Source organism: Lynx canadensis, chromosome B3, assembly GCF_007474595.2.
Source record: "Lynx canadensis isolate LIC74 chromosome B3, mLynCan4.pri.v2, whole genome shotgun sequence".
In the NCBI taxonomy this organism is placed as follows: domain Eukaryota; kingdom Metazoa; phylum Chordata; class Mammalia; order Carnivora; family Felidae; genus Lynx; species Lynx canadensis.
In genome coordinates this window covers 37,781,394-37,807,808 of record NC_044308.2, presented here as the reverse complement: position 1 = coordinate 37,807,808, position 26,415 = coordinate 37,781,394, and the positions used below count along the sequence as shown (strand labels likewise).

General features: G+C 41.0%; 1 protein-coding gene across 1 annotated transcript in view; it reads left to right on the top strand.

The window, feature by feature from the left end:
• The window catches only part of LOC116738118 (IQ domain-containing protein H-like), a 39,953-nt gene extending 14,089 nt beyond the window's left edge, over positions 1-25,864 (top strand). Inside the window, exons 4-6 of the mRNA XM_032593505.1 lie at positions 8,258-8,375; positions 24,300-24,416; positions 25,829-25,864. Coding sequence (XP_032449396.1) covers positions 8,258-8,375; positions 24,300-24,416; positions 25,829-25,864 — 271 coding nt within the window. The remainder of the gene's footprint in view (positions 1-8,257; positions 8,376-24,299; positions 24,417-25,828) is intronic.
• The last annotated feature ends 551 nt before the right edge of the window (positions 25,865-26,415 follow it).

Sequence of the window (26,415 nt, the reverse complement as noted above, 5' to 3'; positions counted from 1 at the left end):
ACATTTGGGCAGAGACCTTTCTTCTACAGTTCTTCTCCCTTGCCAAGGAGTGTCTTTGCCCCTTACTAGGGTCTGGAAGAGGAAAGGAAGCCTTCACCCTTAATTGGGGCATGGAGTTGGCTCCCAGAAGTAGTCCTTGGATCCTTTCTCTCCTATTCAATACAATAATATAATCACTGGCCCTCCTGGCAGGAAGATGGGAGCCTGGCAAGTTTGTATGAGCCTCGCAAGCCTGGGGGAGTATATCCATCGTAGCTGTGGCGCTAAAGTAGCATACAATTTGAAAATGAAATGCAAGGAACCAGGTCAAAAACTGGAGAAAAATCCAGATTGGGTCTTTAAAGTAAGCAGGCCTGGGGCAGGTCCTGGGAGTCCAAGTGTGAGTCACAGGGTGTGGCTCAGGGAGGAAAACAAGTAGCAACAGTAGACGGAAATGGAAAACAGGAGACCCCTGGCAGTCAGGAACTGTTGCCTATGACGGGAGTGTTCCCTGGTAGATAGTCACACCAGATTCTGCACTTGCAGGCGTGTCCCCCGAGACCATCGTGAATAGATGTGGCTTCAGAGTTCATATCCTGCTAGGAGTTTTCTATGCAAAGCAGTTTGTAGAACCCAGGATTCCTTCAGGTGCTCATGCGCGGGGGGAGTGGGACTGGCCAATTCACTCCATTTTTCTTCCGAGGTTCCATGACAAAGTTCTTGTAACACCCAAGTAAGAAGGTGTTTTTTCATGATGGATGGCATGACTCACTGAGAGACAGGTTACTTATCTCAACACTGATCAGGAGGTCAGAGAAGAAGACAGTTTATTACAGTTTCGAGCTGGAACAAGCTGAACCTGGCCTTTTATCCCCCATGACCATCAGTTTAAAAATTCGGGCATGCATCCATAATATGTATTTATTTATAAATTGTATACTTATCATATGGCATGAATACACTATAAAATACACCGACAAATATTTAAATGAGACAAAGATTAAACAGTTTAAAATATTTTACTTTATTAACAGTATGAAACTTCTTTTGCTAAAAAAGTCTACTAATTAGAATATTCTGGTTGTTTTATCTTGTTAATCACGATGGCTTTATACTGGCTGTAGCTAATAACCCGAAACATATTCTACGCTTAGTGGAGATTCGGCAGAGATGCTGGTTGAACGGAAGTCTGTATTTCAGTTAGTCTTCTGGATAACTTTTAAGTTTTCGGGGGGGATGGATTTGGCTGACTTGTCATAAATTTGATTGGTTTACCATCATTTGCACTCTCTAGTGTGGCTGAAGAAAAGCTCACCCCACGAGTACGTGTCGATTCTGGCATTTTCTTATTTTTCACTGATGCTCCTTATCATTATCTTCAAGATACAGGGTGGTTTTTTTGCAGGAATCTTTTTTAAGACACTGGTCCATTTTTTCAGGCTTGAGTGAAAACTATGTAATAGAACCCATAAACCCACTTCATGAGTAAACTACAGTGTATTCTAACGCTGTGAAAAAATGTGTACCAGTGCAGACCCCGCCGTTTGTGCCTTTGTGGTTTGGAGTCCCCGCTCCCAGAAGGCCTCCAGAACCGCAGGTGACATGACCACATGAGGGTTCCAGGGACAAGCTGAATATTAAATAGTAGCACACAGTAATTTCTTATTTTCTATATTTCTTATTTGATGTGTAAAAAAAAAAAGTTCTTATGTTCTCATCACACAACCAACGGCATTATTTTATGGACTGCCTGGGATGTGGACATCCTGTTTGAGAGGCCACGGGGCTAGAATGATGGTTCTTAAACTTTGGTTTCACTGGCTCCCAGATGGTCCTGGAATTTGCATTTTAACAAATACCCTTGGCATCCCGAATGCAGATTAATTTGTGCTTGGAATCCCAGGACAAGCATAGCTCCCTGGAATCAGTATTCCTTGGCCACTGAGAGGGCCTGCCTCTGTCTGGTCAAGGGCCTAGTCCTGGAAATTCAGCTACCCCATTGCTCTGAAGGGTTGGAGTAAGCCTCTTGCACTAGGAATGAGCCCAGCGTGGCACCTGGGAGTCATGCTGGTAGGACTGTCACTGTCCACTTAAACTGTGAGTCTGGTGGAGTGTCAGAGGCCAGGAGTCCAGACCAGCAACTCCTTCTGAAAGGGGTGCCATTTAATCAGAACTGTGCATCTCTGTTGCTCCTTGGACGGCAAGCACGGTTGCTATGAGTAACTGAGAATCAACATTGTTCCGATATTTGGGGCTTCGTTTTAACTATGGAAACCCAGGAAATTGGGAGAGTTTATTCCAAATGACTACTGTCCCGGGATAGACCTTAAAAATGACTTAGAACAGACCAGATACAACAGCCATCATCTTCATTTTCATTATCAGTGTGAATTTCATCTTGTGGTCACAATTTTCCTAACACTTGACAGTCTGCAAAGGACTTTGTTTTACCCCATGGGGCAGATATTTATCCTTTCCTTTTAAAAATGTGCATATGCTGAGGATCACAGCCATCCCAGGTCACACTGGTCGTTGATGGTGAGGCCCAGACTTGAGTCTGGTCACATGTGTGCAATGGAGCACTCTCCCACGCTGTGGCTTCCTGGAAACCAAGAAGCCTAATTTTCACAAAAGATGGTTTACATTTTAGCAAGAAGGGAAAATCTGGTCATTGTGTCTGGTAGAAACAAAAACCGGTAGGGACACAGAGTGCTAACAATGGGTGCCCCCCAAATGCAAGATTTTCTTAGCAGTCGTTCAGAAAACAATGATGAGGACATTATCCAAAGTGGCATATTTTCTCCAAAGAGCTAAAAAAAGCTTCTGTATTGTTTTCCAAATATGTTTCACCACTATCCCCACTTTGGCAGTGATTCTTCTATGTCAAAGTGTGGTTCTTCCTCTCACATGATTGGCTTTCATGGATTTTATTGCTCGTAATATCTGCTCACACTGCTCTTAACGACCTCGCTTTGCTCATTGACACTGGGAGGGTGACTACCATCTGTACCAACACTCTCAGAACCGCACAGAGATCTTCATTTTATAGTCTGTTGTGCCAGTGTTTGAGAAGGGGAGACAAGAACAAAGCAAATAGATGATGGTGAGAAGCAGTGAGAGAGAAAGAAGAGGTTTGTATTGCACGGCCAGCGTACATTAGAAGGTACATTTCCCTCAGTAAATGAAGCATCCTGGAGCCCATCCATTCTGGGTTGTTACACGGCAGTACACAAATCCCACTTGTATAGACTATGAGTACATCCTGGTCATACAGAGGTGAAGCACAGGGAACAAGATGGTAACACTTGGTAATCTACATGAAAGGTATTTGGATGCTAACTGCTCTTTCCATTTCTCTGTGGGTCAAACATTTTTTTAAACAGGGGCAGCTGGGTGGCTCAGCCAGTTGATAGCATCCAACTTCAGCTCAGGTCATGATCTCACGGTTCGTGGGTTCAAGCCCCATATCAGGCTCTGTGCTGGAGACAGCTCAGAGCCTGGAGCCTGCTTCGGATTCTGTGTCTCCCTGTCTCTCTCTGCCCCTCTTCTGCTTGTGTGCTCTGTCTCTCAAAAATAAATTTAAAAACTTAAAAAAAATTTTTAGTAAAAAATAAACTTTTTAAAAAAGCATCAGAAAATGAAAAAATAACCAGAAAAACGTTTGCAACAGCCATGACACAAAAATTGCTAACATTCTTTTAAAAAATTTTAAAAAAGTATTCATGCCAATACAAAAAAAAAAAAAAGTTGACAGAGGACAACAAACTACTCACAGAGATAGAAATGCAAATAACCAGTAAACATGAAAAATGTTCAATCTCACTGGTAAGCCAGAGAAATGCAAATTAAACAATATATTACTGTTTTTTCCTTACAAATTAGCACAACAAATCATTTAAACCATTCTAATAATCAGTGCTGATGAGGTAGCAGTAGGATGGGCATACTTTTGTTTTACCACTAAAGGTGTAAGTTGGCACAAAGTTCTAAACGGCAGCTTCTCAACATGTGCGAGAAGCTTTTTAATTCATTTTTTTAATTTAGTGGTTGTACTTCTAGGAATTTGTCCTAGGAAATGAAAAGAGAGAGACATGAATCTGTGGATGTTTGTTAATTTCAGTGTTCTATTTAATACCAATAAATGTGGAAATAACCTTAAATGTTAATAGTAAAAGGATGGTTAAATCTCTAACACATCTGGGGCTCCCGGGTGGCTCAATTTGTTAAGTGACCGACTTTGGCTCAGGTCTTGATCTCACAGTTTGTGGGTTCGAGCCCCCTATCAGCCTCTGTGCTGGAGACAGCTCAGAGCCTGGAGCCTGCTTTGGATTCTGTGTCTCCCTGTCTCTCGCTGCCCCTCCCCTGCTCCCACTCTGTGTCTGTCTCTCAAAAATAAATGGACATTAAGTTTTTTTAAAAAAATCGATAACATATCTATGTGTATATTACATAGCTATTAAAACTGATATTATCCAAGAAATTTAATGACATGGAAAAATCTCACAGTATATGTTGAGGGGGAAGAAAGCAGGATGAAAAATTATATCTCAATTCAAATTCACTTCTAAATACATAATAAAGAGAGGTAAAAAGATTGATAAGAAATACACAAATAGAGGGGCACCTGGGTGGCTCAGTCAGGTAAGTGTCAGACTCTTGGTTTTGATTCGGGTCCTGATCTCACGATTTTTGGATTTGAGCCTCACATTGGTCTCTGCGCTGATAGTGTGGAGCCTGCTTGGGATTCTCTCTCTCTCCCTCTCTCTGCACCTTCCCTACTCACTGGTTCTCTCTCTCTCAAAATAAACATTTAAAAAAAATTTTTTAAGGAAATCCATGAAGAGAGTTTCACTTCTAAGAAGATGGTGTAGACATACTTCTCCCTATTCCTTCTGATAAATACAGCTAAAAATCCTGGACATTATTATAAAAGAAGTTTATGAGGACTTAGAAGTCAGACCAGTTAGGGGGCCCTGGGACCCAAGGAAGGACATATGGTGAGGCCCCTGGATTTTCTTTCTGCTTTATGTATCCTGTTATCCAACCTGTATCATTTTCCTTCTCTCTGAAGAGCTTCTGGTGACATTTCTTGCAAGACTCTGGTGACAAATTCCCTTAGTATTCATCTATCTGAGGAGATCTTTATTTCCCCTTTGTTTTTGAAGGATAATTTTACTTAGATACAGAATTCCAGGTTTGTGTGTTTTCTTCTTTCCACACTTCAAATATTTCACCCTGCTTTCTTGCTTGCATGGCTTATGAAGGGACGTCTGATACAATTTATACCTCTCTTCTATAGGTTAAGTTGGGATTTTTTTCTTTGTCTTCTTTCGAGATTTTCTGTTTGCTCTTAGTTTTTCATAGTTTGAATAGGATATGCCTAGGTATAGTTTTTCAGGATTTATCCTAGCTTGGTATTCTCTGAACTCTCTGGATCTGTGGTTTAGTGTCTGTCATTAATTTTGGAAAATTCTCAGCCATCATTACTCAAATATGTCTTCCGCTCCTTTCTTCTTTCTTTTTCTGATATTCTCATTATATATATGTATGTTACACCTTTTATAATTGTGTCACAGTTCCTGGACATTCTGTTCTGTTCAGTCCTTTTTTCTCTTTGCATTTCAGTCTGGGTAACTTCTATTGACAGTTTTTTCAAGCTCATGGATTCTTTCTTTGGTTGTGTCCTATTAATAAACCCGTCAAAAGTATTCTCCATTTCTTATGGTGTTTTGATTTCTAGCATTTTCTTTATATTCTTTGAGTTTCAAGGTTTCTGCTTACATTAAATATCTGTTCTTGCATGCTGTCTTTTTTTTCTATTAGAGCCCTTAGCTTATTAATCACAGTGATTTTAAATTCCTGGTCTGATACTTCCAAAATCTGTTATTTTTAATTTTTTTTTCAACGTTTATTTATTTTTGGGACAGAGAGAGACAGAGCATGAACGGGGGAGGGTCAGAGAGAGAGGGAGACACAGAATCGGAAGCAGGCTCCAGGCTCTGAGCCATCAGCCCAGAGCCTGACGCGGGGCTCGAACTCGCGGAGCGCGAGATCGTGACCTGGCTGAAGTCGGACGCTTAACCGACTGCGCCACCCAGGCGCCCCCAAAATCTGTTATATCTGATTCTGATGTTGGCTTTGTCTCTTCAAACCTTTTTTTATTCCTTGCCTTTTAGCATGCCTTGTCATTTTTTCTTTTCTTTTTTCTTTTTTTTTTTTTGAAAGCTGGACATGATGTATGGGTAACAGAAGTGAGGTAAATGAGTCTTTATCTGGCTACAAATTGTGCTGTATACTGTTTGCTGTAACTGTAGGTGTCTGAGGCTTCCAATTCTTCAACCGTCTTTGTTTTTGTCTCCCCTGGGGTCTTTGATTTTTCCTAGAAACTTCTTCCTAAATAGGCCTGAGCCCAAAGTCCTCTCATCTGTAATCCTCTGTAGATGTAAGTGTGTTGAGGGGAAGCATTCAATACTCCTTGATCAGGCCTCCATCTTTCAGTGGGTCTGTGCCTCTGAACTGTTACCTTCACTAGTTTTTCTTGGAATTTCCTCCTCTTAGGTGAGACAGGAAGACTGGAAGGGCCTGGAGTTAGCTACTTGCCCTTCCTCGGGTCAGAGAATAATTTTCCTTGAGAGCTGGCCTTCATTACAGAGAACAGAACAAATAACAGAACTCTCTGGGAGTAGTTGGAAGTGGTTTCTTTTCCCTTCCCCTTGCCAGAAGCAGGAGGTGTTTTTCTGTGTCTTCACGGTGGGAATACGGAGAGGCCCCTGAAGGTAAAGTCATGAAAGTTTTACCCTGCCCCCAAGCTTTGGCCCCACTGAGGCGTTTTGTTTTTGTTTTTGTTTTTTTTTTAATTTTTTTTAACGTTTATTTTTGAGAGTGACAGACAGAGTGTGAGAGGGGGAGGGGCAGAGAGAGAGGGAGACACAGAATCCGAAGCAGGCTCCAGGCTCTGAGCTGTCAGCACAGAGCCCGACGCGGGGCTCGAACTCACGGGCCTGGCCCGTGAGATCGTGACCCGAGCTGAAGACGGACGACCAACCGACTGAGCCACCCAGGCGCTGGGGCCCCACTGAGTTTTTACAGCTCAAGTTAATACACATTGAGCCTCTGGCCATTTGTTAAGTGGAATTTAACTCTTCTTGCCAATACCAGCTCCAGCAGCAGGCTTCCATTCTGGAGCTTTAGCAGGGTCTGTCTGTCTCAGTCTCTCTCCAGTTTTCAGGGCAGTAGTTTTCCCTGTGATCTGGATTCTGTGACAGATCAAAGAAGAATTGCTTTTCAGTGTGTTGAGGTTCTTCTTATCACTCCCATCCTCACAATAACTTCCAAGCTCTTTACGCGTTGGAACAAAACCAAACGTCCATAAATTGCTTTCTAATGAAAATTTTACAAAAGTGGGCATCACAGTAGAGTCAAGAGATTGGGTCATTATGGTTGAGTTTAATTGATCCTAATTATGCTGACCAGTTTAAAAAAGTGGAATCTACTTTCAAATGAAAAGTTTTAGTTTGTTATAGAGCGTGTGCTCATGAGAGAGGGGGGTGGGGGGGGGGAGAGAGAGTGCGCGACAGAGCAAGAGAGGGAGAATCTTAAGCAGGCTCCATGCCCAGCAGAGTTCAAACTCATGAAATGTGATATCACGATGAGCCGAAATCAAGGGTCTGGCGCTCAGCCAACTGAGTAAGCCAGGGTGCCCCTCAAATGAAAAGTTTTAAGACATACATTACACACACAGTCATTCTTATAACTTTGTTTTTATATTGCCCACCCCCCCCCCGCCATGGAACTGCCTACTGCTTAATAAGAAAGACCTTCAACCACCTTTGATCCTTAAGTCTTTACAGTTATATAAAATAGCAGACATTTAAAGAATGTAAGTGCCAACTGCTTAGGGACAAGCATTTTGAATGTATTTAACATTGGCTATTCTGTGATTTGGTTTTACAAAACAATACAACATGCTATATTTTCTCTACCAAGAAATATTTTATAGTATAGTAATTCTGTCTGTTGTGGGTCATATAAACTCAGCCAGAAATAGAGCTTTTTATTCATGCTATAGTGGTCATTATCAGACTCAGAAGTTCATATGCTTAAAAAACAAGTACAGTTTCGTAGTAGTAAAAACGCTAAAGTTGGTCTAGTTTATTGTAATTACCAATAGAATATTTCCTATAAAATCTAATTGAACTAGGAAGCATTGTTTCAAAATTATAATTTGTGAAGCTGTTGAGATTTGATTTAAAATTTTCTTTTCCTTTTTTAAACTTAGGTTGCTTCCAGCTGTAATTGATCAGAAATCATTTATTTTCCCTCTAGAATCTGAGGGTAAACTTTGGCAACCCCAAAGACAGCACAGTACATTTCCACAAGCCTTTCCAAGAAAAAAGGTAGGCATAGAGATACCCATAAAGACAAAAAGGGGATTAGTGGGTGTGGAGGCTAGGGGGAGGGAAGAATGGGGAGAGACATCTAATGGATATTAAGTATCTTTTGGGGATGATGAAAATGTTCTGGAATTCAATAGTGGAGATGGTTGCACAACACTGTGAATCTACTGAACACTGCTGAATTATTCACTTTTTTTTAGCATTTTAGTTTTTAATTTTTTTAATGTTTTATTATTTATTTTTGAGAGAGAGAGAGAGTGCAGAGGGGAAGAGGGGCAGGGAGAGAGGGAGACACAGAATCTGAAGCAGGCTCCAGGCTCTGAGTGATCAGCATAGAGCCCGACGCGGGGTTTGAACTCACAAACCGTGAGATCATGACCTGAGCCAAAGTTGGACGCTTAACCAACTGAGCCACCGAGGTGCCTTGAATTGTACACTTTAAAGGGATAAATTTAAGGTGTATGAATTATAGCTCAATAAAGTTGTTAGAAAAAAAACTTTTTAAGAGCAAAGGTAGGAAATTTGCTTTGTGTTCTAAATGAGAAAACATGCCTATTGTTTCAATTATGTTCGTGGTAGGGTCAGTTCCTACCACAAGACAGCTTTCTTCAGAAAGCAAATATATCACAACAGAATGCCTTCCAATGCCTTCCAAAAAATGCCTGCCAATTTTTTAATTGGCAATAATCACACCTCAGATAAACCAATGGCTACGATACTGCCACTGTGCAAAGCCAGAATTTTGGAACAGGGACCTAGAAGGAAAGTTTCCAAATGGCAAGGAATTGAGTTCAAGAGGTTACTGATTTTGCCTGTTGAGTGTTCTTGCTCTTTAATTCCTGTTCCCTCCCCAACCCCCCACAAGTGATAATAGCTCACCTCCTGTCAGTGCTTTTGGAACACTAACTTGTTTAACCTTCAGAATGATTCTAGAAAGACGTGCTATTATGGTCTTCATTTTATTGATGAAAAAACCAAGATTCAGAAATGTTAAAGAAATTGCCCAAGAGAACACAGCTAGTAAGTGTCAGGGCCAGGATGATGAACCCAGAAATGTAGGCATAACCACTGTGGTACCCCTTTGTAGGCAATAACTTTGTTGAGGTATAATTAATATACCATAAAATTCACCCTTTTTAAGTGTTCAGTCAGTGGTTTTTAGTATCTTCCCCAAGCTGTGAAGCCATCATGCAGTACCCTTTTTATAATGGCATTATCCGTATTTTTCCTTTACCACACTTGGCAAAATTTCTAACTAGATTTTTTTTTAAGTGTCAGCTTCTCTGACTAGAATGGAAGTTTAATGAGGGCAGAAGCCATGTCAGTTTGTTCATTGCTGTATATTGCCAGGGGATTCTCCATAAATGCTTGTGGAATGAAGAAAGGACATCATAGGGACCCCTAAGGGGGTGCCCACCCCCATGTAAAACCAGTCCAGGCTCCACTACACTCGCAAAACAGCCAACTCTGACCACGGTCGTGGCACTTCTTACACGGAGTTCATTTGGCCACTATCTGTGTGCCAAGAATTGGCAGAGGCGCTCTATGATCAATGATGCCAGGTCCCTGCTCTCAGAGCTTACATTCTAGTCAGGGGAGACAGACCATCGATAAGAAAATACCACATCATAATAAAGGCTGTTCTGAAAAGAAAAGGGAGTGCTATGATAAAGGGAGCTTAAACTTCTCACCTCCCTTACTAGTAAGTCTCTGCTTCAGCTCAATTTTCCCCCTCTCCCCCAAGAATCTCAGGAGGGTCACTGGTGGCCCACAAGTAGAAGATTGGGGCTCTTTGGAAACAAAATATCTGAAACTAGGACTCTCTCGAATGTATAGCTGCTATTATGATTCCGGAAAAAAATAAAACCACAGCCAGAACGTATTTTCCCAGAATAGTTTTGAATCCTGGAGAATGATCATAAAGATAGGGAATCTTATGTGCAGTGTGTAAGCCCAGAGTTCTTTTAAAGACTGTGAGCATGGGTGAGCTTCATTTACAAGGGGCATGGACGGTTTCCTACCCTGACTTTACCTCCAGGGCCTAGATCCCTATTGTTGTTTTATTTCTAATATCAGTGACATCTGCTTAAAAATGCATAACCGCTGACATACAAGATAGCCCTAATTTTGCATTGTAAACTCAATGACAAACAGTGCTGTTTTGCCAGCTGTTCCCGCAAGCCTACTACACCAACCTAAAAGCTTGTATTATTAAGTAGCAGGGAAATCCAACTGGGATATTGCCACCTTTAATTGCCCACTGCCAACCTGTTCGACTAGGTAAACCCCGGTTGCTTCTTTAAGCTTCCTTTCTCCAAAGTAGATAACGATCTTTGGAGTTCCATTTAGCACCAAAAACTTGCATGACAAACAATTAGGAGTTGCTCAATTATAATTACACTCATAATTAAGAATTGTTTACGAGGACAGCTACATGCCAAAGAATGAAACTGGACCGGGGCGCCTGGGTGGCGCAGTCGGTTAAGCGTCCGACTTCAGCCAGGTCACGATCTCGCGGTCCGTGAGTTCGAGCCCCGCGTCGGGCTCTGGGCCGATGGCTCAGAGCCTGGAGCCTGTTTCTGATTCTGTGTCTCCCTCTCTCTCTGCCCCTCCCCCGTTCATGTTCTGTCTCTCTCTGTCCCAAAAATAAATAAACGTTGAAAAAAAAAATTAAAAAAAAAAAAGAATGAAACTGGACCATTTTCTCACACCATACGTGAAAATAAACTCAAAATGAATTAATGACCTAAATGGGAGACCTGAAACCATGAAATTCCTAAAAGAAAACAGACAGTAATCTCTTCTACATCAGACTTAGCAACACTTTTCTAGATAGGTCTCCTCAGGCAAGGGAAACAAAAGCAAAGATAAGCTATGTGGACTACACCAAAATGAAAAGCTTTTACACAGCAAAGGAAACCATCCATCAGCAAAAAAGAAAAACAAAAAACAAAAAACAAAAAACAAAAACACAAAAGAAACAAGGCAACTTACTGAATGGGAGCAGATGTTCTCAAATGATATTTTCAATAAGAGGTTATACAACTAATAAATATATAAAGAACTATAAATATAAACACTAAAAAAACCCAATCTGATTAAAAAATGGGCAGGGCATCCGGAATAGACATTTTTGCAGAGAAGGCATAGAGATGACCAATAAACACATGAGAAAATGATCAACATCACTGATCACCAGGGAAATGCAAATCAAAACCGCAATGAGCTATCACTTTCCACCTGTCAAAATGGCTAGACTCGAAAAGGTAAGAAACAGCACGTATTGGAGAGCATGTGGAGAAAAGGGAACCCACGTGCACGGTTGGTAGGAATGTAAAGTGGTGCAACCACTGTGAAAAGCAGTATGGGGCTTCCTCAAAAAATTAAAAAATGGAACTACCACATGATCCAGCAACTCCACTATTGGATATTTACCTAAGAAAATGAAAACATTCATTCAAAGAGATGCAGGCACCCCTATGTTTATTGCAGCATCATGTACAATAGCCAGGATATGGAAGCAACACAAGTGTCCATCGATAGATGGATGAATAAAGAAGATGTGGTACATATACACAATGGAATATTACTCAGCCATAAAAACGAACGAGATCTTGCCATTTGTGACAACATGGATGGACCTCGAGGGTATTATGCTAAGTGAAATAAGTCAGACACAGAAAGGCAGATACTATAGGATTTCACTTACATATGGAATCTTAAAAAAACAAAAACAAACAAACAAAAAAAACAAATGAAGCAACAAATACCAGACTCTTAAATACAGGGAACAAACTGGTGGTTAACAGCGGAGAGGTGGATGGGGGATGGGCAAAATGGATAAAGGGGATTAAGAGGTACAAACTTGCGGTTATAAAGTAAATAAGTCAGAGATGAAAAGCATAGGGAATATGGTCAGTAATATTGTGAGGGGAAAAAAACAATTGCGTATTGATCTTCTTTTACTTTCGAAAAAGCTGTATTGTGATGACTTTTCTTCACAGTGTATCTTTGCTCCTCATCAACACCAGCTCAGCCCCTCTTTGGGGCACCTCAGGCTACAGGGTTTGAAATAAAAACAACAAAGGAGAAGATGGAGGGAAGAAGAGAAGGAGAAAAAGTTTAGGGGCCAAGAGAGCATTTGATTTTCTTGTAGTATCTGGTGAGCAAACTCCTACACTGTTCAGATCAAAGGACCTCCTTACAAGCACGATACAGGCTGTGGAGCAGGGAAAATAAACGCATCCCATTGCTTGAAAATGATTCCCTCTCTTAATTCCATACAATGGATGCTTTATCAGTCGAACAAACATAAAAAATACACTGTGATCCACTATGATGCAGCAATGTGCACGATCAGGGTCTAAGATGGGAAGGATCCAACTTTGTGGATGTGGATCGAATTGAGAAAGTGATTTCCAAACTTTGCTCTGAAACTGAAGTTTTGAAGATTTTGGACATCATGAAGAATAATATGGTGAGAGATGAAAGAAGGAAAAAGACCAAGTAAGCATGGCTTCCCAGACTGTCGCTGAGAGCTCTGCCTCACTTGGCGTTGGGTGGAAAGTTTTGCAGATGAGATGGTAATTGCATTTCACAGACCAGAGCGCACAGAAGACAAGGCCCCCAGTGAGCCAACCACTGTAACCTCCATCTTCTCACAAGAAGCTAGGCTCCATGAAAGCAGTGGCTTTTAAAAAATGTCTGCTCCTTTTCCCCGGGTTTTTAAAACCCTTTTATTATGGAAATATCCAAAGAGAAAACCGTCCAGGAATGACCATTTCTCCTTCACCTAGATTTAATAACTATTAAACTTTGCCATTTTTGTGTCATCACTTTTTATTGAAGTGTTTTAAAATACAGACCTGGGGCGCCTGGGTGGCGCAGTCGGTTAAGCGTCCGCCGGGTCACAATCTCGCGGTCCGTGAGTTCGAGCCCCGTGTCTGGCTCTGGGCTGATGGCTCAGAGCCTGGAGCCTGCTTCCGATTCTGTGTCTCCCTCTCTCTCTGCCCCTCCCCCGTTCATGCTCTGTGTCTCTCTGTCCCAAAAATAAAAATAAACGTTGAAAAAAAAATTTTTTTTAAATGAAATAAAATAAAATACAGACCTAAGGACATTTCATCCCTCAATGCTTTAACATGCATCTTTAAAAATGAACATATTCCTATGGCTGAGTCGGTTAAGCGTCCGACTCCCGCTCAGGTCATGATCTCACAGCTCATGGGTTTGAGCCCCGCATGGGGCTCCGTGCCGACAGCTCAGAGCCTAGAGCCTACTTTAGATTCTTTGTCTCCCTCTCCCTCTGTCCCTCCCCTGCTCACACTCTGTCTCTGTCTCTCAAAAATAAATTAAAAAATGTTAAAAAATTTTTTTAAAAATGAGCATATTCCTACATACCCACAGCACCATTACCACACCTAAAAAATGAACAATAATTCGTGAATACAATAAATACTCAGGTCATACTCAGATTTCCCCAATTAATCCTCAGATGGCTTTTACCAATCCTCTGTCCAAACCTGGATCTGCCAAGATACATCCTTTGCATTTGATCATTTCTCAAAGCTCTATTAATCCAAAGCAGAGACACTCTGTTTCGTTCATTGCTGTAATCTGTGCCCAGACGGTGCCAAGCCCGGAGTAGGCTCTCACTAGATGACAACAACATCGTGGTTAGAAGTATGGGTTCACATCCTGGGTCCACCACTTCCTACCTGTTCCTTGGCAAGTCACTTAACCTCTCTGTGCCTCACTTCCTCATCTGCAAAATGGACGTAAGAATAGCCCCTACCTCATAGAGCTGCTGTAAGGATAAAGGAGCTAATATTTGTAAATGTTTATAACAGCACACCATACATGGGTGACTGTTATACAAGTGTTAATTCTTATTATTTGCTGATGAATACTGGCCAATCTCAATTATGTGCCTAATATGTGCCAGATACTATTTAGGCATCAGCCAAACATCTCTGCTCTCATGGAGCTTACATTCTAGTTGGGGTGGGGCAGTCATTAGGAAAACAAAAAATGATGCACAAAGTAATTATATAGTATGTTAGTTGGTGAGAGAAAAGCTGGGGAAGGAGTCTAGGGGCGTTGGATGGTCTCACTTGAGCAGGAATCTGATGGATGAGAGGGAACGAGTCTTTGGCTATTTGGAGGCAGAGCATTCCAGGCAAAGGAAGTGGAGCATGAAAAGACCCTGAATTAGGAGTGTGAACAGCAAGGAAGCTACAGGGGAATGTGCAGGGGGAGAGGAGTAGGAAAAGTGGTAGGGGGCCGGATCTCAAGGACCGTCGTGAGGACTTTGGATATCACTGTGATGGGAAGCCACTGGGGTCTTGTCCTTCAAGGATGTAAAAGAACAAGGGCAGAAGCAGGGTGACCACTTAGGAGCCGGTGTGAGCCATGACGATGAACTTGTAGCTCATCCTCACAACATTCTGAGGGAAGGAATTATTATTATGCCCATTTTGCAGCTATGGGACTGGAAGATGGGAGATGATTCTAATCTAAACCTAAGCAACAGCAGAACTGGGATTCAAATGCAGGTCTGTTTGACCTCAAAGTTCCGGCCATTTCTCACCATTGTGAGAAAATGCAAAAACTTGGGCTACCTGGGTGGCTCAGTCGGTTGAGCATTCAACTTTGGCTCAGGGATAGCTCACGGTTTGTGAGTTCGAGCCCCGCATCAGGCTTGCTGCTGTCAGCGCAGAGCCTGCTTTGGATTCTCTGTCCCCCTCTCTCTGCCCCTCCCCTGCTCGCACTCTCTCAAAAATAAACAAACATTAAAAAAAAAATACAAAAACTTGAGTTCCCTTCCTGTGTTTGCCACGGGGAAATTTACAACTGAAAAACAAACAAACTAACAAAAAAACCCACAGCAACATAAAGGCCTGATTCGGTTCACAAATGGCCCTAACTATAGCCAGAATTATCCTCAGGTATGTCCCTCCAAACTTTCCCAGAGAAACTTCTCAATCAACACACCTGCTCAAGGTGAACTTTTTTACTTTCCGATTTGTTGCAGTACAACTAATGTAGCAATTATGAAGCCGTGCTAGAATTATTCGTAATACATTATGATACTCTATCATGTGTGATACCGTTTGGCTATAACTGGTTACTATTCACTTGGCTTACCTATACACTTTCAAGAGGTTCACAAGCTATAGCTTATGGAACAGATGACTAAGTGTGAGCTTTGGGGCTATTTCTATAAAAACTAGGCATCAAAAATAGGCCATTAGGACTATACCTCCTAATAATATTGTTTCTATAGAAGATTCACTTAGCTACATATTTATGACTCATGACACCTTTCCCAGAAACAGAAGTAACTTACTACCTACAAGTGCAAGGACTACCCGAATTTCATTAGATGGTATTCGACGGTTCAGTAACATTTTGAAGGTGGCATCCCAAATTTCTCATGCCTTGCTCTCTACCTTCCCAGGAAATACTAACTTCTGGACACGCAGGAGAGCCATCGTTCTCTGGCTTCCCTACTCAGGAGGGTAGTTAGTAGCAGAGGGAGGTCAGTCATAGAATTAGTGATTGGCCCATGTGCCATAAAAATTGGACAGAATGTCACCTTTGGCCCACACCACGGCCGTCCACTGATGATTGTGGCATGGTGGCACATTGTAATGACAGCATAAACATAGTGAAACTAAAAAAAAAAAAAAAAAAAAAAAAAAAAAATAGTCTTTCATCCCCGGTGTGCTATTTCCTCAACTATTTTACTTTTTTTTTTTTTTATTTTTTTTTAACATTTATTTATTTTTGAGACAGAGAGAGACAGAGCATGAACAGGGGAGGGTCAGAGAGAGGGAGACACAGAATCTGAAACAGGCTCCAGGCTCTGAGCTGTCAGCACAGAGCCCGACGCGGGGCTCGAACTCACAGCCCTCACGGACCGAGAGATCATGACCTGAGCTGAAGTCGGCCGCTTAACCGACTGAGCCACCCAGGCGCCCCTCAACTATTTTACTTTTAATGGTACTATGTGTGATGTAGAAGATCTGTGTGTGTCTGTGCCATAAGGGGTTCAAAGTTTATAGACGGGCATCCTACGGCGTTGGCAATGCCATAACACAGGTTTAGGAAAAATGCTCCTGTAGGGCTAGCGGGGTATGCCAACTCCCTGGGCTTTGTTATGACCAGTAAGTACATCAGCTCTAAAATCTGTTTCAAGCACAACAGCTTCTGACCACCATGTCCTTGTCTGCCAGCTCCCGTAGTATGTTCTCCCGACAATTCTTCAACACTCTAAGAACCTTTACCGACCTCTCAGTATTTCACTCTTTATCACTTTTGCCTTATGGTCCTTTTCCTCCTTAGCTAAGTTAGGTTGCATGCTTGTGGCAGAAACTGTTGCTTCCCTAGCCGATACCCAACCCCCTTTCTGCATTACAGACAGCCGTGATTTGGTTCAGGACGACATCACGCGCGAGGATGATCCCTCATTTCTGAGGCCTCCTTGCCGTTAAGCACGACCATGTGTCGCAGTTCTGTCCAGTGAGTACTGAGTGGCTGATTTTTAGCTAGAGATATGGCTGCTCAATAAAGACTGTATTTCCCAGCCTCCCTTGCAGCCGGACACAGGACCAAGTACTGGCCAATGAAGTGTAAGGGGAGGTATCGTGGGCGGTTGTCTGGAAACTTCCTTAAAAGATGGCTGGCTTGCATTCTTTGACCCTTTTCCTGCCTTCATTTATCCTGCTGCCTGGAAGGAAGCTATGATGGCTAGGACTCCAGTAGCAAACGTAGACCCACAGGAGGAAGCCTATACAGTAGGGATGGCAGGGAGCAACTTCATGAACTTCCAAACCAAGCCTGAAGAGCCCAGCCCCGGACTTCGTATACACGAGAGGAATCCATTCTGTCTTATTTAAGCAATACTCTTCCAGTTTTCAGTCAGAGACAAATGTAGTCCTGGCCTTCCCATTACCAAATTAATTAATTTTTCTATGTGTGGATTTATATTTTACGTCTTCTCCTTTGTCATCATGGAAGTGTCCCTCTTATTAAGGCCTTCGATTTTGCATTTATCCCTTCTCATTAGCCATCAATTTCTCACTCCTCAAACCCCCCCCCCCCCCCAGATCTTTGTATGACTAGCTCAGTTTTTTCATTCAGGTCTCAATACAACTGTCATCTCATCAGAGAGGCTGTCCTTGACCACCGTATCTAAGGGAGCCTCCCATTATTCTCTATCCCACTTATGGCCATCTGAAATTAATTATACATCTGTTTACATGGTTATTATAATTCCTTACATCCCTTCAAGAATATCAGATCATGTGGGCAGGGACTTTTTCTTGTTCACCTACACCTAGCAGGTTTTTTTTTTTTTTTTTTTTTTTACCTTTTATCTATTTTAAATGTTTATTTATTTTGAGGCAGGGGGAGGGACAGAGAGAGAGGGAAAGAGAGAATCCCAAGCAGGCTCCACACTGTCAGCGCAGAGCCTAATGTGGGGCTCAGTCTCATGAGCCGTGAGATCATGACCTGAGCTGAAACCAAGAGGCAGATGCGTAACCGACTGAGCCACCCAGGCACCCCCACCTAGCAGGCTCTTAATAAATGCTGGAATGAATGAATGAATACATTTTGTTGTGAGTAGAGAAAGAGAGATAGAGGTTAGGGGAGGTCTCCCAGAGGACATTGTGCCTGATCTGAGCTCAAGTTTGGAAGTAAGAGTATGTCTAGAAGACACCAGAGAGAGAAGAGGACATTTGCCGAAGAGGGAATAGCATGCTCACTCACAGAGATGGAGAGGACATGTTGTATGTGGCCACAGGCTGGCTGCTCTATGAGCGGTCACGATAGAATGTAGCAGAGGGGGCTGGACGGTAGGAAGGGGCCCGATTATGCCACCCTAAGGGGAACTTTTGGGGGATGTTAAAGAGGTAAGAGACGTATTTTAATTAGTGATCAGAGACTCCGTCCTTCCAGAGTTTATGCAGAGGATGGACTGGCAGTAAGGACACCACCACACCGGCCATTGCAGAGGTGTATTTAACAATCAAGGAGGGCCCGGACCAAAGCAAGGCCCATGAGGATTAGAGTGAGAGTAAAGGATTTAGTAGATAGGAAGTTGCATCAGGAGTGTATCAACTAACATTTCTTTACGACGTGGCAGCATGTTACAATGGAAAGAGGTGTTAAAGTCAGAGACGTAAATCAAATCCTACCTCCTCACTAGTGGGCCCTTGAGAAGTCACTAAACCAACTATCGTCATTGGTAAAGGAGTGATAATATCACATACTCCCTCTTGTCCTTTTTTAAAAATAATTTAAGGCTTATTTATTTTTGAGAGAAAGAGAGACAGAGTGTGAGAGGCAGAGGGACAGAGAGAGAGGGAGACACAGAATTCAAAGCAGGCTCCAGGCTCTGAGCTGTCAGCACAGGGCCGGACACGGAACTCAAACTCACAAACCGTGAAATCATGACTCGCGCTGAAGTCGGACGCTTAACCGACTGAGCCACCCGGCCATCCGTCTCTTGTCCTTTTAAAGACTAAAGTGAGTCAGTTGGATTAGGACAATACCCACCTGTTATGGTGCCCGGCACAAAATGGGAGCTGAGTAAATGCTTGCTCTCTCCCCCAACCTTTCTCATAGTCTACAACTCAACTCCTACAGGAATCAGAAAACAGGAGGGGCCCATCTGACTAGGAGTAGTTAAGTCTTAAGGTTTTGTGAACCTGAGGCAGTTAGGCAGCAGCTGGGTAATTTAGAAGCAGCTTGGAGTTAAGTGATGCTGTGATTGTTGGTCCCTCCAGCCCCGGCAGAGAGGTAGAGGGGCTGTCGTACATCAGAGAGTGATAGAGTTGAAACAATAGTAAATTCATGAATAGTTTGATTTTAATTACCCTTTAATTTTAAATAGGCCTTTTTACTAAAGAAATTATTTTTTGAATAGACACAAAAATACAGAATGAAATCCACATAACCCGCAAGCAGCTTTAACATTTGCCATAACGTTACCATTCTTATTTCATCTATTCCCTCCACATTTTTTGAAGTCTTATATTATATTATTTATTGAGAGAGATGGGGGAGGGGGGAGAGAGAGAGAGAGAGAGAGCACACGCAAGAGCTGGGGAGCAGCAGAGAAAGAGGGAGACAGAGAATCCCAAGCAGGCTCCACATTGTCTGCACAGAACCCGACGTGGGGCTTGAACCCACAAACTGTGAGATCATGACCTGAGCCGAGATCTAGAGTCGGACACTTAACTGACTGAGCCACCCATGGCCCCCAGTGAAGTCTTTGAAAGCAAATCCCAGCCATCATATTATCTTACCCTTAAGCACGTCAGATAAGGACTTAAAAAAAAAAAAATAACTGGGGCACCTGGGTGGCTCAGTTAAGCGTCTGACTTCGGCTCAGGTCATGATCTTACAGCTCGTGAGTTCCAGCCCTGTGTCGGGCTCTGTGCTGACAGCTCAGAGCCTGGAGCCTGCTTCAGATTCTGTGTCTCCCTCTCTTCTGCCCCTTCCCCTCTCACACTCTGTCTCTCTTTCTCCTTCAAAAATAAGTAACATTAAAAAATTTTAAAAAAACCCAGAAAAACCACAACTATTATCACATCTAACAAATTTAACAATGCGTTAATACCGTATAATTTCCAGTCATTGTTCCGTTTTCCCCAATTATCTTGAAATTTTTTAAAATTGTTTTAATGTTTATTTTTGATAGAGACACAATGACAACGAGACAGAGCATGAGCGGGGGAGGGGCAGAGACACAGACTCTGAAGCAGGCTCCAGGCTCTGAGCTGTCAGCACAGACCTGAGCTGAAGTCGGATACTTAACCGACTGAGTTAACCAGCGCCCCAGGTCTTTTCTTCCTTTTTTTTTTTTTTTTAAGTTTATTTATTTATTTGAGAGTGACAGAGACAGTGTGAGTGGGGGAGGGAGAGGGGGAAGGAGAAGGAGAAGGAGAGAGAGAGAGAGAGAGAGAGAGAGAGAGAGAGAGAGAGAGTCCCAAGCAAACTGTACTGCCAGCACAGAGCCTGACTTGGGGCTTGAACTCATGAAACTGTGAGATCATGACCTGAGCCAAAGCCAAGAGTCACTTGCCTTTCCAACTGAGCCACCCAGGTGTCCCTACCTCAGCTCAGGTCCTGAGCTCAGGGTTATGAGTAGAAGCCCCGTGTTGGGCTTCATGCTGAGCATGAAGTCTAGTTTTAAAAAATTATATAAAGTAATATATAACATATATGTACATAAAGAACTCATGGGTTTTTATATATTTATAATATATAATTATACACACACACACACACACACATATGTGTATGTATATAAGGAACTCATGAGTTTTTATATATTTGAAGTGTTTTGATCCATAGCAGCCATTTTTTGGCCAGTAGGCTCCCGAGTAGTGCTTTATCATTTCAAGATACTTAACGTACATTAATCATTTCAACCTCACAAACAACCCTGTGAGGGTAGGTATTATTACCCAGTTTTACAAATGGGAGATCTTGAGCACGTGGCTTGAACCACGATGTCTATTGTTCTTTCCATTAAATATAATAATGGTTGAAAGAATCAGAGTATTAAAGGCAACTGGATTCTTTTTTCTTTTTTCTGGTTTTGAGATTAAACAGCAGAAGTCTTTAACCAGTGGGAATATAATATTAGGCGATATCCACTTTAGAAGGCATTACTTGCAGCAAACACTGTTGAGAATAATGTTATGCTGATAATACTGTAACTTAGTAAATAGCCTGTCTCAACTTTGTTTGTGAAGCATTTCAATTTTGATTACTCTGTGCGGGATCTACCGCTCGGATGTATGTCATTTTATGGTCTGCCCATGTCTGGGGAGCTGGTATTACACGCTGCCTAGTGTTTTTAATTCAGAACTTCTTCGAAAAGAAACCTTAGCCTCTTATGTTTAAACCCTAGTTTTAATAGCATAAGCTATTTCCTTCTTATATAGCTTTGTGGGCATAGTAATAAAATAAATACCACAAAATCACTGATGAGATGAAAATTGAGCTCCCTGCTTCTGTGCAGCCATGTAGGTAAAACAGTAATTGGCTCTGATAATAACTTTTGTTCTTACAAACCAAAGTCTAAATGAGAGTCACATTTGATATATCTGCTTGTAATTACTATCAAAAGGAGAGAATTCTAAGTTGAGATTGTTTAGTTGACTCAAGATAGATTAAATAAATTGCTGCCTTTTCTTGATCAATTTAAGACAAATTTCTGAAATTATTTTTGATATTTTATCTTACTGTCAGGAAAAAGGATCTTCCCGAGTTTGCTCTTCAGCATAGTGGAAGGATGAATTTTTTCTTTTTTAAGTTGACAACTGTTTTTCTTAACAAAAAATCTTATTAGTAGATCTGATAATGCAGCTAATGCTTATAAGTATTTTCCTATATATCTCGATAGGTGGTTTGTGAGACAAATTTAGGTGATGAATGTATTTGTAGTGATTTACAGTGAAACCATTTGGTATGTTAATGTTATTTAAATGCGGGCTCTTTTAATATGTTTTTAAAAGGGAAATTTAATCATGTGTTATATTATTTTGGCATACCCATGCTTTGGTGCCAACAGAGTAAATATTAGAATATTAATAATTTTAAAGGACCTCTCCCATAGCTTTAGAAAATGACTGATAGATAATTGATATTACAACCTGTCATTTCTTTTGGATTTCTATTTACATTTGGATTTCTTTCCATAAGGAGCTATGTCTAATGCCACAGAAACATACATATGGGCAGAAAACCACCAGATTTTAATGCCACTTTTAACAATGGCTCTGTATTTGGTCATTTCCTCCCTACACCAGTACGACAGCCACACAAAGTTGATGGAGCATAAGAAAACTAAGAAAATGCTACGGTCCACCGAGCCAATGATCCCAGAATTAAAAAGTTCTAACAAAGCTTAGACATGATAGATGAAGCTATTACCATCAATTGTATCCAGGGTTCACATTTTAAAAACACCCTAATTACAGAAACTACATCCAGTCAATATAATACATATTAGCAATTTCCCAATCCTTGCTGGATGGGAAATTATTCTGAAAGTTTAATTAAGAAGGAAAAAATTATGTTCAGGTATTAATTTCAATAAAAGAGGCATTCAGCTTCCACGCAAAAGCCCCGGAGTAGTGCTGGGAGTGTGGGTTACCCACAGAAGGAAAGCCATTTATAATTAGGCACAACACTGTTTTCACAATCACATGTACTTCAAGGAGGAGGAAACAGAAATGCCTTACATGCAACCTGTATCCCTGCATGGGTTAAATGAAGTGGACAGCTGAGCACAGTTATTTAAAGATTTGGTTTGAAAACTGCTATTTAAACAAATAAAAGGAAGGTTTGGAGTCTGTGCTAAGAAATAACTTATCAGGACAGCACGCATTCCATAGATATTTCTGTAATGTTCCCCTTCACCTTGACCTCAGGCACAGCCCACTTATGAATGTTGATGACCAAACAGCCGGGTCATGAACTAATCTTCCTGGTTTCTACAACCATTTTAACAATTGCATCAGATCACCCCCAGAACTAAGACACTCAATTGAAAGGAAAAAAATTTTTAATTGCTCACAACACTTCCTTTTGAAAAAGTCACAAGGGACCCATCTTTTAGGATTCCATTTACATGAAATGCCCAGAATGTCTAAGAGACAGAAAGTAGACTAGTAGTTGCCAGGGGCTGGAAGGAGGTGGAGGGAATGGGGAGTGACTGTTAATGGGTAGGAGGTTTCTTTTGGGGTGATGGAAATGTTCTGAAATTAGGGGTGATGGCTGCACAGCTTTGTGACTATGCTGAAAAAAATCACTGAAGAGTATATATACTTTTAAAGGTGTGAATTTTATAGTATGTGAATTACATATCACAATAAAATGTCACAAGACTTCAGAAACTGTCAGTAATGTCATATTCCTTAAGTGTCAACTTACCTTTCAGCATCAAATCATAGAAAGCCAAAGCTGGGGAGGATGGGGGGGGGGGAGGCAGGATGGGGGGGGGGAGGCAGGAGGGGTGGGGGTGGAGGTTGGAGGGTGGGGGTGAGGTGAATAGTTCTCCAAGAGACCTTCAAGTCTAACTGCTGCGTTTTGCAAATAAAGAAACCGATTTTCAAAGAAGGAAAGTAACTTACCCAAGGTTACATGCAGGCAGTCGGGGGCGGGAGGGAGCAAGATTGGAACTTAGGTCTCTGCACACCTACCGCATGCCCCTTTCCACCACCACGGTGCTGTCTTCTCTGGTGGTTTATAGTTAGGCATCGCAGCCGTAGCTAATTTGAATTATTTAAAATGAGGAACACGTGGTTCAAACAAGATGCCTCTTTTTTTTCCTAATGAAAGCACACGTGTATCCCATAGGTAGCAAAACCTCTGTGGAATCACTAAATTTGTTGCGGTAAATTCACCAAGTCCCCACTGAGATTTACCTGTAAATGTCCCTTGAGGAAAGTGGCCACATTAACAGACCAAGGGAGCCCTCTACCTGTGTATTTGTAGTATAGATTTCATTGGCAAAAATCCTTGACCTGGAAAGCTAAAAATAAACCGAGACCAGGTATCCCGGTCTTTTGTCCACCTTGGTTGGCTTCTAACATTATTTTTGAGGAAATGAATGGCGTCCAAGGTTGTGTCTGTATGAGCGATAGGATACGTGGAGGAAAATCTGCAGAAAGTTCCTTTTCTGTAAATAAAAGAGACCAATTCGCAGCCTAAATAAGAAACCCAAATATATATGTATATGTATATGTATATATATATATATATATACATATATATATATATTTGCAATAAGAATTACATTAAAATAATTATTTTCAAAGAACTTCATACTCCTTTGAGGATATAAAATGTTAGTAAGCATTTTTGTTCATTCAGCATGAAAGTTTCATTGTTTCTTTGTTCCAGCGAAAGATAGGGTTGAATGTAAAAATCATGCACGATCCTGAAAACATCCACCACAGAGGTGCTATAAATTCGACCTATGGAATCAGTTTGCCATACATTAATCAGAGAAAAGCATGTGTAAGTAACGAGTTGTTTTCATGAGCTCTTAATTTCTTCAAGAATCAAAAGTCATATATTTTGTAAGATACAATGTCGATTTTAAGTAAAGATTTTGATCCTTTTGTTCTTAGAATTTGGGGGAGATGAGGTGGAGTGGCTTTCATTTGGTTTATAATTACAAATGATGAAAAATGTGTAAACCTACTTTTAGAGGCTCTCTTTGTAGCCCATTCAATTTTGTCTGTTTTACCTGCCGTTCGTAAATAATCTGGCATCGTAATTTTAACAAGGATGAGATAATTTAACAACAATGAAAATGAATAGAGGAATTTTAAATATTTTATTTCTTTGATAGCAGGCTCACCGCTGGAAAAAGCAAAAGGAAACAGCAGCGTATCATTGGCTTCCATGGCATATGATCATATAGTACACAAAATTTAAGAATATTATTCTAAATCTGAAGCAAGCATGAATTAATTCTTTATGTCAGCAAAAGGAAGAGAGGGAAGAATAATCAAATGCAGATTGGCATTAAATGATCCCAGAGTCTGTGCCTCTATTTGGCTGCTAGGTGTCCCAAAGCCAGGACTGTACTTTCTGTGTTGTGGGGTTTTCTTAGGAGATTTCAAAGAAATGCTTCATTTTCATTGAGAAATCATTTGATTTGAGATTATTTCTAAACCTGAAAAACAGTTACTGAGATGACATCTATAAATTTTTAAATACACTTTTAACCTCGAAAGCTCTTAAATGCATGCTTTGGTGAAATCAAGACTAAAACCAAGATTAATTTTAGAATTGAATTGCAAAACCATTTCTAACCAGAAGAGTCTCTTAGATTAATCTTCTGAATTTCCTACGCAGACATTTTCATCTGCCTGCTTCATTCATGTAACCCTGAACTGTATTTTTAGTTTCTTTATATGTGCCTTATGTCATTTTATCAGCTTTGGCTTGAGAGCACTTTATCATAGAAATACTTCTATAGCCTAAGAAATAACCGGAAAGTTTGATATTTTTATTCCTGCTGAAACTTTATTTAAAATGTCACTGTGAATAATGTGAAAAGGTTTTTATCTGCCTCCCATGAGCCCAAAGCCCTTGAAATAAAAATATTATTTCTCTGGCTGCACAGACAGAGGCAGATTTCTCTTTTGTTGCTGTTGGTTTTCCCCTTCCATCTAGAATTAATATTGGCTTCGCTGGTGGAGTGCTGAGGCTTTGTAGCCCAAGGCAACCACCGCGTTTCAAGCAAACTTTTTCTGACATCAAAGTTTAAAAAGGCATACCTCTAGATTTACAGAGGATTATGCTTTACTTTCATGAATGTGAGTGAAGATTCAGAAATAAATAGGAATTCAGAACTCTACCCAAAATTGGGGGCAGAACCTTAGTCATTTGTTATATTCTTTTTTTCTAATTCCCAATAGGATGAGTGCTTTGGGGATTGTGCCCAAGTACTTTGAACACACAGGGTTTGGGAAAGCACTTTGCCTCACACGACACATAGATAATATACACTCATTTATTATACTGATGATCCTTTTTTCCCATTAAACTTAACTCCAAGAAAATCTACGCCAGCGTGCTCTAAAATGTATGTACATTATATACATCTTGCTCACGCTATCGGCATTTGAATCAAAAGAGTTAATCCTATCAGTTTACGTTGATGTATGTATATACAGTGGTACCAACTGAAAAATGGTACTTTCAGTTTGGATTTATAAAACAGAAACACTGTGCCAAAAGTCCTGTTAAAGAAATATTCGGGTATTGGTTTTAAATAGTCATGTAGAGCATTTGGGAACAAATACAGTTGTGATTTACCACTTATAAAAATGTGTTTGAAAGCACTTACCCAAACTGAAGCAATGTGTCTAGTGTTGTGATGTATAGTTAATTAGAAAAGCAGCATCAAGGCTAATCCTTTTTTAGAACTACTCTAAACACAAAGGGGATTATGATTTGGCTGCCGAGGGCCATGTGTTCCCTTACTTCCTATGAAACTTGAACA